The following is a 12,704-nucleotide window of genomic DNA, read 5'->3' as shown; positions in this document are numbered from 1 at the left end:
GTCCACTTACCACAATAAATACAACAGTACTTTTACAGCCCCTATTTATCCCACTTTTGAATCTTTCAGGAAGTTTCCATGGCAACATCACACCAGTCCATCAAAACAATTAGCAGTAACTTTGTGTGTTACCTGACTCAGCATCTCGTGACAGCTAGCCTACTGGGGAGAAACACTGGGCCCATTACTGTTCTGTCTCGTGTTTTGCAGCCTTTTGTTCAGTTTGGTGTTTCTACGTTCTTCTACTTGATGCAACAAAATTATTGAAGAGTAAAAATTTTGTTAGAAAAAGACTTACTTTTAATATGGGATTTCTTGAATTTACTGATTCCTCTAGGGTCTATCTAAAGATGGATGGACAGTAACATTATGTTTCAGTTAAGGAGTCTTGTTGCAGGAGCAAGAAAGGAAACAAATTCCAAGAACAGCAGTCTGTGATGATTTTAATTTTCTTTAGAGAATGCTGATCCATGCCAGCTCTTTAGCTAACACAGGCCAGCCTGTCTTTCCCTGTTTCGCTGCATTGGCTGGCACACCGATCCTCCTGCTCCTTTCTCTTCCACGCCTACTCCAGCCATCCTTACGAGAGGAGGAACAACAATCTAGAGTTAGGTACCTCTCCCACCACACACCTGTGCGTAGTTGGAGGAGAGAGTAGACAATGCAGGATGTTGGGTATTCAGCATAGCTCCCAGCTGGGACATAAGATATTGTCTCCACGTCGATAGCAGAATTTGTTCTGCAGTGACTAATTTTAGTCATCTGTATTAAAGCGCATCTAAAAAAAATGACAAGAAACTATAATGGTCCTTTTTTATATAAAAGGATAAATAGAGCATTTTATTAACACTTTTTGCAGCAACAAAAGTGACACAGTCCACATCTTTTTCATTAAACACAGTAAAAGCTATGGTCACATTTTACATCACTTTGAGGCACAAAGCAAAATACTTTTTTCTTAAGGTCAAGGTATGATTTGCATTAAAAAAAAGGAGAAGAAACAATCCTCAAGTTGTATATTGCGGTAGCAGGGTTTCCAATCACTAGCACAATACAATGAACAGACCAAGAATCCAGAAAGGATTATTACATACAATAATAATCATTTGATTGAATTAAGAAATGGATCATTGTTGTCATTTTAGAGTATTAAGAAGTGGTCTGGTGTTGCTAACTTCAGTTGGTTCAGTTTGGTTTAATCCCAACAACCCCAAATATATACAACAAGCTAAATGAAGGTTAATATATAGTCTAGAAGATTATGCACTTCATAATGCATTGCACTTATTGCTTGGTACACTAATGTTGCAGTCACTGTTGAGTTATGCTAAAAAGACAAGCGTGATGCTTGTTGGCTTCTTTCAACCCAACACTAGTTATTTACCACTTTGGTTTATTGTGAGTTTATATGTTACTCATATTCAGTGTCCATTGTTATTAGGTTTAATCGAAAGACAAATACATTTTTTATTTCAGGGATTTCTAAAATAGCAACATTTTCTATAATTACAGTATCTTCAATAAACTTATATCTATGTATACAACTGTGGCACGATGTGTAAAAATATGAAAGCTATTAAGGGAAGAATAAGGGTTAAATTATTCTCTGTTTCTTCTATTGGCTTCAAAATATTCTGCAAAACAAATACATCCTTTTTCATAGGGCTACTTGCTCATAGTAAATTTCTCTTTGGAATTTTGTAAAAGACTATATCTTTTTCTAGGTTATATTGGTTTTTTCTCTCTCTAAAGACACCAGTACAAAGTTGGAATATACTGCAAAGAATAGAATAATAAAGCTTGTTTTTTGATAAAGGGATTTGACAGTCTGCATGAAAAGTCAGACTTAACATTATATATTGTTTTTATATTAGTAGATAAATGCAGGGAAGAACATGACAACGCCTATAATTTCATAAGATTCTGTAAAGAATAGAAATAAGAATTTGTGCCCAAACATTCAGTATAAAACTCCTAAATAATTCCTTTATTCATCACAGAGTAGCCTGCAGCATGTAATCACGATAAACATACAATACGCCCTATTTGTTCTTTAGGCTTGATACAGTTACCGTTAAAGGAACTGGATCAATCCTCTGTAAATGCCTAGGACTCAACCTTTCTTCTTTAAGAAAGCTCTTGTCTTAGACTAAACACACAATTCCTACATTGCACTGAGTAAACGTGTGTATTTAACACAATCTCTTTCAATACAGTGTAACAAATATATAAGTGCATTTTTAATGATCAAGTAATTTTGGCTTTCTAAAAAGAGCATTAGTTGTGCCAACTTGGTTGCTTAGTTGTGCTTTAATGCTTAGTTATGAGTTTTAGCTCTTGTATACTGTAAGTATCTAATTGCCTCTATAGTTTTGACCAGTAAACCCTTAAAACTCTAATGTTTATAGAACAAATATAACCTAATGAAAGTGATGACATGTCACAACTCATACAGATTGCACTTTGATGTATTTTTTTACAGTAAGACCTTCCTGTTTGATATGTGTTTACATGTTTATACCACATTTTATTTCTGTGTGCAAACAATCACAATGAATTTAATCACAAACACTACAAAATATACCCAATATTTAGGTTTGTTATGAATAATCTCCTTCCTTGTAGTTGTATGAGTCTTGTACTTCCTCTTGTACAAATTCCTCTTTTTTCTCCCAACCATTAGGCCAGCCGCCGTTGACCTGGGTTGTAGCACCATAAGACTTGGTGGTACCATAATTTACATAATTCTGAGTAATGTCCCCTGTCTCTTCAGCAAGTTCATCTTCATGAATAAAGCCACATTTCTCTTCACTTGTCTGTTCAGGGTCTGCCCAGGGTTGTTTCTCTCCTGAAGCAAATATGCCATAGAAGATAACACCTCCATAATGAACTAAAGCAGCAATGAGGAAGACATACTGCCACTCTTCACGTGTCTGTAAAGAAGAAATTTGCTAAATCAGACTAGTGCAGAGACTTATCTAACTCTTCTGAGCTGAAAGATTTAAACTAGGGATTGAGGCTGTGATAGTCAGCACAGTTAAAACGTTTAAGTGTCCAGTTTCCAATTATTTATATCTATCTTTCTTTGAAAATTCACTGTTCGTTAGCCTACAAAAGCATTGACCTGGTGAGCATATAGTGAAGCATGCTTCAAATCTGCAAGTTCCTGGATGATATCCCCTGGAGGTCCCAGACTCTAATACGAATATCCTGGCAAGTTGTACTATGGAAAGGTCTTTTTCTTGAAACCAATAGTATTAAACTGGAAGATTTGAAAATTGTATTGCCGTTTACCTTGTTCTTTGTCATTGCTCCAACAATTATAGGGCAAACCATTCCAGACAAGGTCCCGACTCCATTAGAAATCCCCATTAAGATGCTGGCATACCTCGGGGCAATGTCTAAATGGTTGACATTGAATCCTGCAATGCAAAGGTCAGCAAACATTCATACCAAAAGCAGAGCATTACTTCAGTTCTGAAAAGTAATGCTATCACTTGACAATTTTCCTATGACATATTTGGGCTGTTTAATTACATTTTGTTTTCTCTAAAAGGTTTATAATGATTAAATATTCCTAGAGAGACTCTGGGTTTTCATTTTCTTTTAAAAATATATTATAAAAGGATACCAAATGTATTTTCTTCCCAAAATTGCAGTTTTAAAAAAAATCCCAGTAGTGACTGTGTGGAGTAGAGAACCCAGAAGATATTTAGGCAGGGAGAAAGTTCATATTTCTCAGTGTCATGACCATTTCATACTGTAAATAACAAGTCTTTTCTTCTTCCAGCTTGTACCACTTTCCTATTGCCCACATTTTTCTTTTTGTCACACAGACCAGCAGAAGGGAGTTCCCTTCTGTTCTTGAGTGGTAAAAAGAAGGGAGTAAAAAGACAGTATCTGTAAATGATCTATTAATTATTTTTATAAATATTTGTTTGTTCTCTTGCATTTCCAGCAGCTTAATTCTGTTGAAATTTATGCAGCAACTATTTAAATAATCTTTAAAAATCCACATGCTTCTCTGAAGTGACAGAACTCATTGTCCCCAAAATATGCACTTAAGTGAAAGCAGAAACCAAATCTTTGGATACAGAAAGATAATAAAAGGGAAAAGGCAGGCAGTATGATATGGATAACTGTTAGAGAAAGTGCAATACACTTTTCAAGTTGTACAAAACAGGTGTGATGATACCTTGCAGAATACGTGGGATTAAGGACGGATTTGATTAAGGAGAGTTTAGATATTTGGCACAAAAGAAAAGAGAGCCTGTTTTAGACATAAGGAACCAGCATGGGAGAGGATACTAAGATCACAGTGGGAAAACAAGGGAAGGCCAGGTGACTTGTGTTTGGGAAAGGCAAAGGCAAAAGGGTGATATATCAGCAGGAAAGGGGAAGAGCTGAATTTTAAAGCAGAAAAAAATTGCTAGTAATTAGGCCCCAAAGTAATAAAAAAATGCAACACTAACAAAGCATTAACTAATATACAGCGGGAAAAAATAGTAAAAGGCCTATATTTAAACAGATGTGTAAATTTAGGTATCATTGTATAATATCAGTCCATTTGTGTTATATGTTTGATTTCAAGAAAAATCTATGGTGTACATTAACACCTCACTGAAAAGAAAGTCTAATTTGCTGCAATGAATATGGAAAAGATTGAAGTATTTGAACAAAAATAATCATCTAATATAAAAGATATAATACTGATTGTACTTTCCTTTGTAATGATCATAAATAATGTCATTTGGAACTCTGAGGTTTGTTTAAATTACTATTAATGAATAAAAACCAAATGAGATGTTCTATCTCTTAAGATAAAATAACTTACTAATAACAGTAATATAATCTTACCAGATATGGCGAATCCACTAAAGCCTACAGCAAGCACTAAGAATGAAATAGCCACTCCTTTACTGTGAGAATATCCCACCACGAGAAGAAGAGTTGCTTCCATACCAAAACCTGGGGAAATCATAAAGAAAAGCAGGCATCAGATTTAATTCCCTCTCAAATATTGCTGGCCTTAGGATATGGTAATATTTCATAGGAAGACAGAGGCAAAACATTACCTCAGAGTGGAATATAATCAGGTATTTCTTTCATCCCTAAAAAACACATGTTCTTGCTATCTCAAATAATCCTGATTTTATTCTTTGTACGCTAATTTATTGTTACTTCCTGTCAGTTTTAAGATGAAAAGAAATACTTGTCATTTGGTTAGGTCATTCCAGCCAACCCTAATGGGAATATACACTTAACCTGCTTATGAATTTTGCAGCCCTTATCACAGCCAGGATTCAGCTCATGTGACTTTAACCTCTCAGAAGTCAGATATGTAATCTCAGGTAGTTGTCTGGGCTCTCTTAGTGCAGAAGGTGTTTAGATGAGGAGCTAGGATTCAGTAAGTAGCTAAGGGTAGGCAAATTACCCCCCAAAAGCTCATCTGTTTCTTTAACAGCCTAAATGCTTTTTCAAGTACTGAACATCTATATTGAAACTGGCAAGAGGAACAACTGTGTTTACTTTTATTTAGTAACCACATCTGTAATACACAAAAAACGCACAAAGTATTGCTTCATAAGTACATAGAACCATGCAGTTTCTTTGTTTACTGTATACAGCGTACTATATGGACATTAAATCTGTACAAGAAGCTTTTTAATAAAAGAAGAAGACTTACCTCCACAGTTCATTATCTTTCTCACAGTAGTGGTTGAAAGAATCTGCCTGCTTCTTAAAAAGTCTGCAATTTGTCCCCCAATAGGAACAATAATTGTCATCACTAAATGCGGCACAGCAGATAAGATACCCACCTAAAATAATCATTAGAATTAGCAGAGTATAAACTGTAAGAAAATATTGATTCTTCATTTTCTGAAGCATTCAGCAACTAATTAATTGTTTCTTTTCGATTTCAGGCTATGTGCTAAAACTAAAAATCTTAACTTGGTTTATTAAATGAACAAAACTAATGATCTTAAGTTGTCGTTGTATTTTATGAAGAACAGCCAGAGTTTTTAAGAACCTCTGACGCCATGACACTTTTTGTTTATAGATGGTTTTCACAGTTTGTATTTAAGCTAATGGTTTTTCTCCCCTGACTAATAGCCCCTCTGCCCTTTCTTTTCAGAAAATTTATGATCAAATACGTTGAACTGAATTGCTACATTTCTGTTGGTGAAGTGTTTGGTGTAGCATTGCCCAGCAAACCTAACATGTCTAGACAGATTCCCTGTAGATCATCCTCATGTGCACAATGGCCATTTGCCTTTCATTTCTCACCATCCCTCAAGCTTCAAATTTCACGTGGGCAAATGTCCGAGAAACTCTGTACGTAGTGAAAGATAACACTAAATATCCGTGGACAATATTCAAAATGCTATACATACTAGCAAAGTAAGACATAGTAATTTTGTGATGACTGTTCCAAGATATAATAATATATTTGAAGACTATCCCTTCAAAGCAGGATAGGGTATCTGTGAGCATGGCACGAACTGCCACCTGCTATCTCCTGTCAGCGTAACTGCCTTGCAGGTAGTTTGGTTTAGTACGCATGGCATTTTGTTCTAATAGGGAATTCTGATTATTGTCTATATCTGAAAAAGTGCTTAAGAACAGGGTTTTTTGCATAATTCGTGTCTGAACAGTGTATCAGCTGGCCTGATGTCTGACTTGAGTTACATCAGCGTGCAGAGCAGAGACACTTCGTAAGAAAAAAAGAAAACTAATTTTCTCTATTTTTCAATTAAAATTGTGCAGTTGTGTATTTCACTGCAGTTTATATATGTGGCGACTATGTTGTGACAGCTAGCTTCATGTTAATCGATGTTTCTCCCAATAAACCAGATACTAACTATGAGGTAATTATGGTATTGTGGTTACTGCTTTGAGGTGTTCATGACTAAATGATAACTATTCATTTATGAGCATCCATATCCATAGCAGGTGAAAAATGACTTTGCTGTCATTGTTTACAAAGCTCTGCATTTCTTTAAATACACTCTAAGAAAAATCTTCTAGAACAAAATGATCAGATTAATTCTATAGGATGTAACCATTCTTATTGCATGCACAACAGATGATGTCTCAAGCGTAGCAAAGCTTCTTAAAATAACTCCAGCCAAAGATGGAAGCCCACCTTTAAATGCAGGATGGCATTACATAATTTTGACAATACTCCATAATACGGCAACCCTTTGGAAGCTACTCCTCTAATTGTCACTTACACCACAAATTTAGGGTGACAATACCTCATGGAACAATATCAAAAGAATACAGGTCTCTCAAAAGCACAAGCCCCCGTCACTTTCACAAGAAGGAAATCTGTATTAGTAGAAAGTTTACTATACTCTCTGAAGGCTTGTTTGCATGTACCCATATTTACATTACAGGTCTGATCCAAAATTCATATGGATTATGTGGAACCTTAGATCATCCCTATGTCTCATATTTTGCCACCATCTCTTTCACTTCCTAAGCGAAAAAGGAGGAGCAGTTCTGACCACATTAAAGGGGGACATAGAAAGGTGATAAATTGTACTATCCTTCCTAAAACTAGGTGATTCTGCTTTGTAAAATGCACCTGAAAAAATGGAACCTTTTGTCAATGCTTTCTTTATAGCTTTGGTGGGATCCTGCATTCCCTGGGGTGTCAGGGACCGAAGTGTAATGGTTCTCTCGATACCTTTCTAATACCATGCATGATCTGGTTTCAAGCACTTAACTGAAGGTCTTTTTGCAATATGGCCCCAAGTAGATCATCACTGAATCTCATCCTGCCTTCACCTTCCCCTATTCAAGCCTTTGTCATTGTTGTTGCTTCACTTATATGTGCTGGTCACGGAAACAGTAACTGGGAGGGATAAGATTTAAGACTTGTAAACCCATGATAAAGATGCAGAACACTTTTCTTTCCTCCTCCTAATAAATACCACAAATGTAGCTCTGGTATTTGCTTAGCTAAGATAAAAGCTTTACATTATTTTTACATACCTTGCTTATTTCAAATCCAAACACTTCCTCAAAGTAAGCAGGCTGACTAATAAGCAGCAAGTAAAAAGTCCAGCTTCTACAGAAGTTTGCAACAATTATTGCATAGACTGGCATAGATGTAAAAAATTTTCTCCATGGAGTTTTGTATTTCTGAAACACAGAAAGGGGAACCAGTCACCATTTTGATCGTTATCAACTATCTACCTTCCTTTTTCCTATCTGGTATTTTTACCTAGACCCCAACAAGCTCATATATGCACAGCTTTATGTATCTGAATTCCAATTACTTCAATTATCATAAAGTACATGCATCCACGTTTGGATGATCAAGATTTAATTTAAAAACATTAGCAAATAAAAATTGCTACAAAATGCACACGTGGAGAAACTCAGTGACACTTAGCTGTATCACAACACTCAGGTACAAGTGCTATTATCTCAATCATGTAAACATGAACATACTAAGTCCAAAATAATAATATGTCTTTAAAAGACGATGTTGCTGTATCTAAGGCAACAGTCAGATTTTACACTGTAAGTACACAATTTCATCCAGATTTATTTTAAGAATGTATTTTAGCATTTAAATCTTAATCTCAGCATTCTGAATAATTTTTTTATTAAGCCTCAGCTGAAACTGCTTGGTCAATATATTTTTTGTTTGTTTTACTGTATTTTTAAAATGAATTGCATGATGAAAAAAAAAATGACAGATGGACAGAACTACAATCCTGCTGGGTCCCAGCACCCCTCCATGAGCCCAGGGTTTTGCCCATCTGTGTTGATCCAAATACAGGATCCAGACCCAGCTGAGTGTTTGAAAATCACTTCAGCAAGGTTTCAGGCTGAATTTAGCCTACTGTTGATTTGAATACTGGCTTCTCTGCAAAGAAAAACAGCCCATAGATGGATATATGCCATACTTTGTATACCTATTCAATTACACTTAAGTAAGAGCTAAGAATTAAGTGTGACTTAATTAATGAGAAGCCAGCCAGAAAAGCTAACTTGATACTATGGGAAGAATTTCAGCCTAAATATGTTAGGAGCAACTGAACTATTGATACAAATCAATCATTTCCAAAAAATGTTTAATGAAAAAGCAACAATAAAAAATAGACAGAAATTATCCAGCCCAAGTTAGAATTATATGGACATCCTGTGAAGTATCTCATTTCATGTCAGATTTTCAAAAGCACTTATAGGTATAAGAAACCATGAACATTGCTGAATGCTGTTGAATATCAACACAGACACCCCCTCAAGAACACCAAAAAATGTCAGCTATCAAAGAAATGACTCTGTAATATTTCCAGTTCCCTATTTAATCTGGATCAAAGTTTTTTTACTAAGAGAGAAATGGTTTATTCCTGAGTTCAATCAAGAACCAATGTTCTGACCAATTAGAAAACATAATGAAGAGTGGTAGTGAGGGTCTACTGGGAATGGATGGTGTAAAAATTTGGGCAGATGAAGTGAGGCTTAAGAACCAGAATTTTTTTACTTTCTTGAGTTAGTAAGCATGGTGATAGTTTCTTTAAAGCTTTTCAATAGTTAGAGAAATAAGAAAATTATTATTTAGCATGATAGGATTATTAAGTGGCTAGAAAATTCTCTAAGTTCATAGCTGTTTTTTTAGGAGTTCTTGAGGACTAATCCAGTACATAACTAAGTCAGATTACGAGAGGCTTGATAGCATGTTTCCAGCAAAGTTACCACGGTAATGGGGAATGTTCCTATGGCTCTCCTAGCATGCTCTGTTGCAACTTACAGCCTTTCTTGCAAATGAAACATAGAATAGTCAGGATTTGCTTTTTTTCTGATGTTCTGAGGACCTCAAGAGACACTGAGTAGTGCTTTTCCTCCAGTTTACTTTTAGGAAGAGGAAAACCTTCCAGAAGGGATTATATAGGAAGGAAATTAACCACTTGAACTCAAGGTACTATGAAAGTCTCAATAAAGCTGCTATTTCAAATGTAGCTGTAGGGGTTTTTTTATACTTTGGAGTAGAAAAAGAGGCATAAAGTCCATGAGTGATCTACTAGAAGAACTGGAGACCTTATTGCGGCCTTTCAGTACTTAAAGGGGGCTTATAAGAAAGACGGGGACAAACTTTTTAGCAGGGCCTGCTGCAATAGGACAAGGGGTAATGGTTTTAAACTAAAAGAGGGTAGATTTAGACTAGATCTAAGGAAGAAATTTTTTACAATAAGGGTGGTGAAACACTGGAACAGGTTGCAGTTGCACTCTGAGCAACCTGATCTAGTTGAAGATGTCCCTCCTCGCTGCAGGGGGTTGGACTAGATGACCTTTAGAGGTCCCTTCCAACCCAAATTATTCTATGATTCTATGATTCTCTTTGTGCAGAAGCAATATCCACTCAGAAATCCATCAGCAGATTTCAGATCTCCCTACCCCAAAAAACTTTCAATTGTTTGAAACATGCTTTTCTGTCTTAAAGAAGAAGGGTGTTTGATTTTTTTTGTTGTTTCTATTTTTTGGGGGGGGGGGGTTATTACTGTCTCATAGGAAACAAGTGTATAAGTAATATTCTTACTTCCATTGCACCTAGGAGGTTGGCACTCTCTCCAATGCTTTCTTCTATGTATCTCCTTTCTTCATCTGTGATCGTAGGATGCTTTGCAGGACTCTCATATGAAACCAAAAGCCAAAACATGTACCAGACTATACCAAAGCTCCCTTTGGAATGGAAAGAAAGACTTTAAAAAGATGCACAGTAAAGCAGCAAACAAGGACAAAATCTGTGAAGAATTATAACAAATTTAAATGGCAATTGTTGTTACTGCTCTTCTACTGAGTCATTCTAACAGGGAGGTGGATCCTGCAAACAACATTTGTGCAAAATACATGCAGAGCTGGACCAGAGTGAAGTCTTCTTTGTTTCATTTACAGAATGATTTCACTGTAAGTGAATATTCACTGATATTTTAACATCAATTTGTACAATGCAATGCAGTGAAACAGCTTCCATTTCATTTCACCAGACTGTAAATGAAGTTCCATTCTGCTTTGAGCCACTGTTGTTTGATTACTGCACTAAATTTTTTACCTGCAAAATACAAGATTGTGACATTGTTTTCAACATAGCAATGCTATGAGTAGTTTATTAAATTTCTATAAGGTTTCCCCCTAATTCACATCAATTTTACACTGCAGAATGAACTCCTTTGGGACATTTTTTTCCATCAGTGTAAGTTAAGGTAGCACAACTAGTGTGAATGAAGTTATGTAAGTCTTCAGATAAAAATCAGGACATCTTAGTCAGGGCAGGTACTCTAAACTTACAGTTGTATAAATGAAAGAGCGACGTTACATGATCTGAGATTCTATAGACCTGCAGAGCAGTTTGCACTACTTGTACTAGAAATGATGAAGGTTTCACCATGAACGAGTTTCTCTTCTTATTTAATAATGTTGCTTTCCTACTCTCTCCTTTAAATCCTGTTCTTTCATTGTCCTTTTCTCTAGACTGTATTTTTAGCTTTACGGACCCACTTCTCTTTTTTTTGGCCTCTTAACAGTAGCTTTTACATTTTTAGAAAGGGTAGAGTAAGGTCACACGATATTGGAGTGAGATGAGCAAAAATGCATACCATACACATAGAACACAGAAGACCACCCAGTATATTGCACTAGAATTCCAGCTAAAGGCATTGCAATAACAGCTCCTGCATAGGAACCTACAAAACAAGACATGTGTGGATGAAAAGGGAGAAAAATTCAGTCTCAAAATACTTTTACGTTACAAATGAAAGAAAGACAAAAATAGAAAGTTACTTACCACAAAAGGAAGTGGTTGCTAACCTACTTCTTTCTAATGGGGGGGCCCACTTGCTCCAAATACCGTGGCAGGCAGGGTAGGTGACCCCCTGGGGAATGGGTGTGCCACAAGTTAGCTAATGCTGATCAATCACTCAGTTCATTGTCTTTGCATGATATTTTTTTTTAATTGCTACAAACAAGAAGTCGAGAATGCTTTGCATTTCTATAGTCAAGTCTGAGCACAGCCATAGAAAAACTTCAGTTTCTATTAAAGTTGAAATGGGGTTTGTATAGCACTCCAAATCGTTAAAGAGGCCTTATGAAACAGATACAAAACATAATTATTTCCTTTTGCTCCCCTTGCCCCTTCCAGGAAAGAATCGCAAAGAATTAGAAAGAAAGAATCTTAATGCACGAGTACCAGAGTCAAAGGAAGGATGAAAACACAGACCCTCTGGAGTCTTTCTAATGCTGGGCTGATTTCTCCAACCCCCAGTTTTAGTGACCTTCTAACTTTTTTTGATCTAACATTTAAAGTATAATTTAGGAAATACAGATTACTGTTCCACTGCTCTAAAACTGGAAAATAAGATCAATAAGAGGTTAAAAATATAATGTTAAGAGAGAAGTTTTTCACTGTCTTTATCTTTAATGAACCTTCTTGAGCACTTAAAGCAAATAATTGAATGATTTTAGTTGGTCTGATTTTAAACCAGTTACTTTTTAGGTCTCTCTTCAAAACCAGCCTTTAACTTAATGATAGAAAAACTAAAGAAATAAAAAAAAAAAAAAAAAAAAATCATTACATCCTGTAGTGTTGAAATTTTAGAAAATATAATATGAAATATACAGTAATTTTTCACAAAATTCCTGCTTAAGAATTATTATGATGTATGCATAGTTATATAGAGTCACTTTTC

General features: G+C 35.7%; 1 protein-coding gene across 1 annotated transcript in view; it reads right to left on the bottom strand.

Moving 5' to 3' along the window:
* Positions 1-2,600: 2,600 nt before the first annotated feature.
* SLC17A6 (solute carrier family 17 member 6) overlaps positions 2,601-12,704 on the bottom strand; it is a 33,286-nt gene continuing 23,182 nt past the window's right edge. The window contains exons 5-12 of the mRNA XM_050897768.1: positions 11,804-11,891; positions 11,616-11,702; positions 10,559-10,701; positions 8,002-8,151; positions 5,687-5,819; positions 4,858-4,968; positions 3,295-3,422; positions 2,601-2,933 (exon numbers count right to left, since the gene is read on the bottom strand). Of these exons, the coding sequence (XP_050753725.1) occupies positions 2,601-2,933; positions 3,295-3,422; positions 4,858-4,968; positions 5,687-5,819; positions 8,002-8,151; positions 10,559-10,701; positions 11,616-11,702; positions 11,804-11,891 (1,173 nt within the window). The remainder of the gene's footprint in view (positions 2,934-3,294; positions 3,423-4,857; positions 4,969-5,686; positions 5,820-8,001; positions 8,152-10,558; positions 10,702-11,615; positions 11,703-11,803; positions 11,892-12,704) is intronic.

Source organism: Gymnogyps californianus, chromosome 5 (genome assembly GCF_018139145.2).
Source record: "Gymnogyps californianus isolate 813 chromosome 5, ASM1813914v2, whole genome shotgun sequence".
Classification (NCBI taxonomy): Eukaryota; Metazoa; Chordata; class Aves; order Accipitriformes; family Cathartidae; genus Gymnogyps; species Gymnogyps californianus.
Note: the sequence above shows the minus strand (reverse complement) of the source record. Positions and strands in the feature narration are given on the sequence as shown.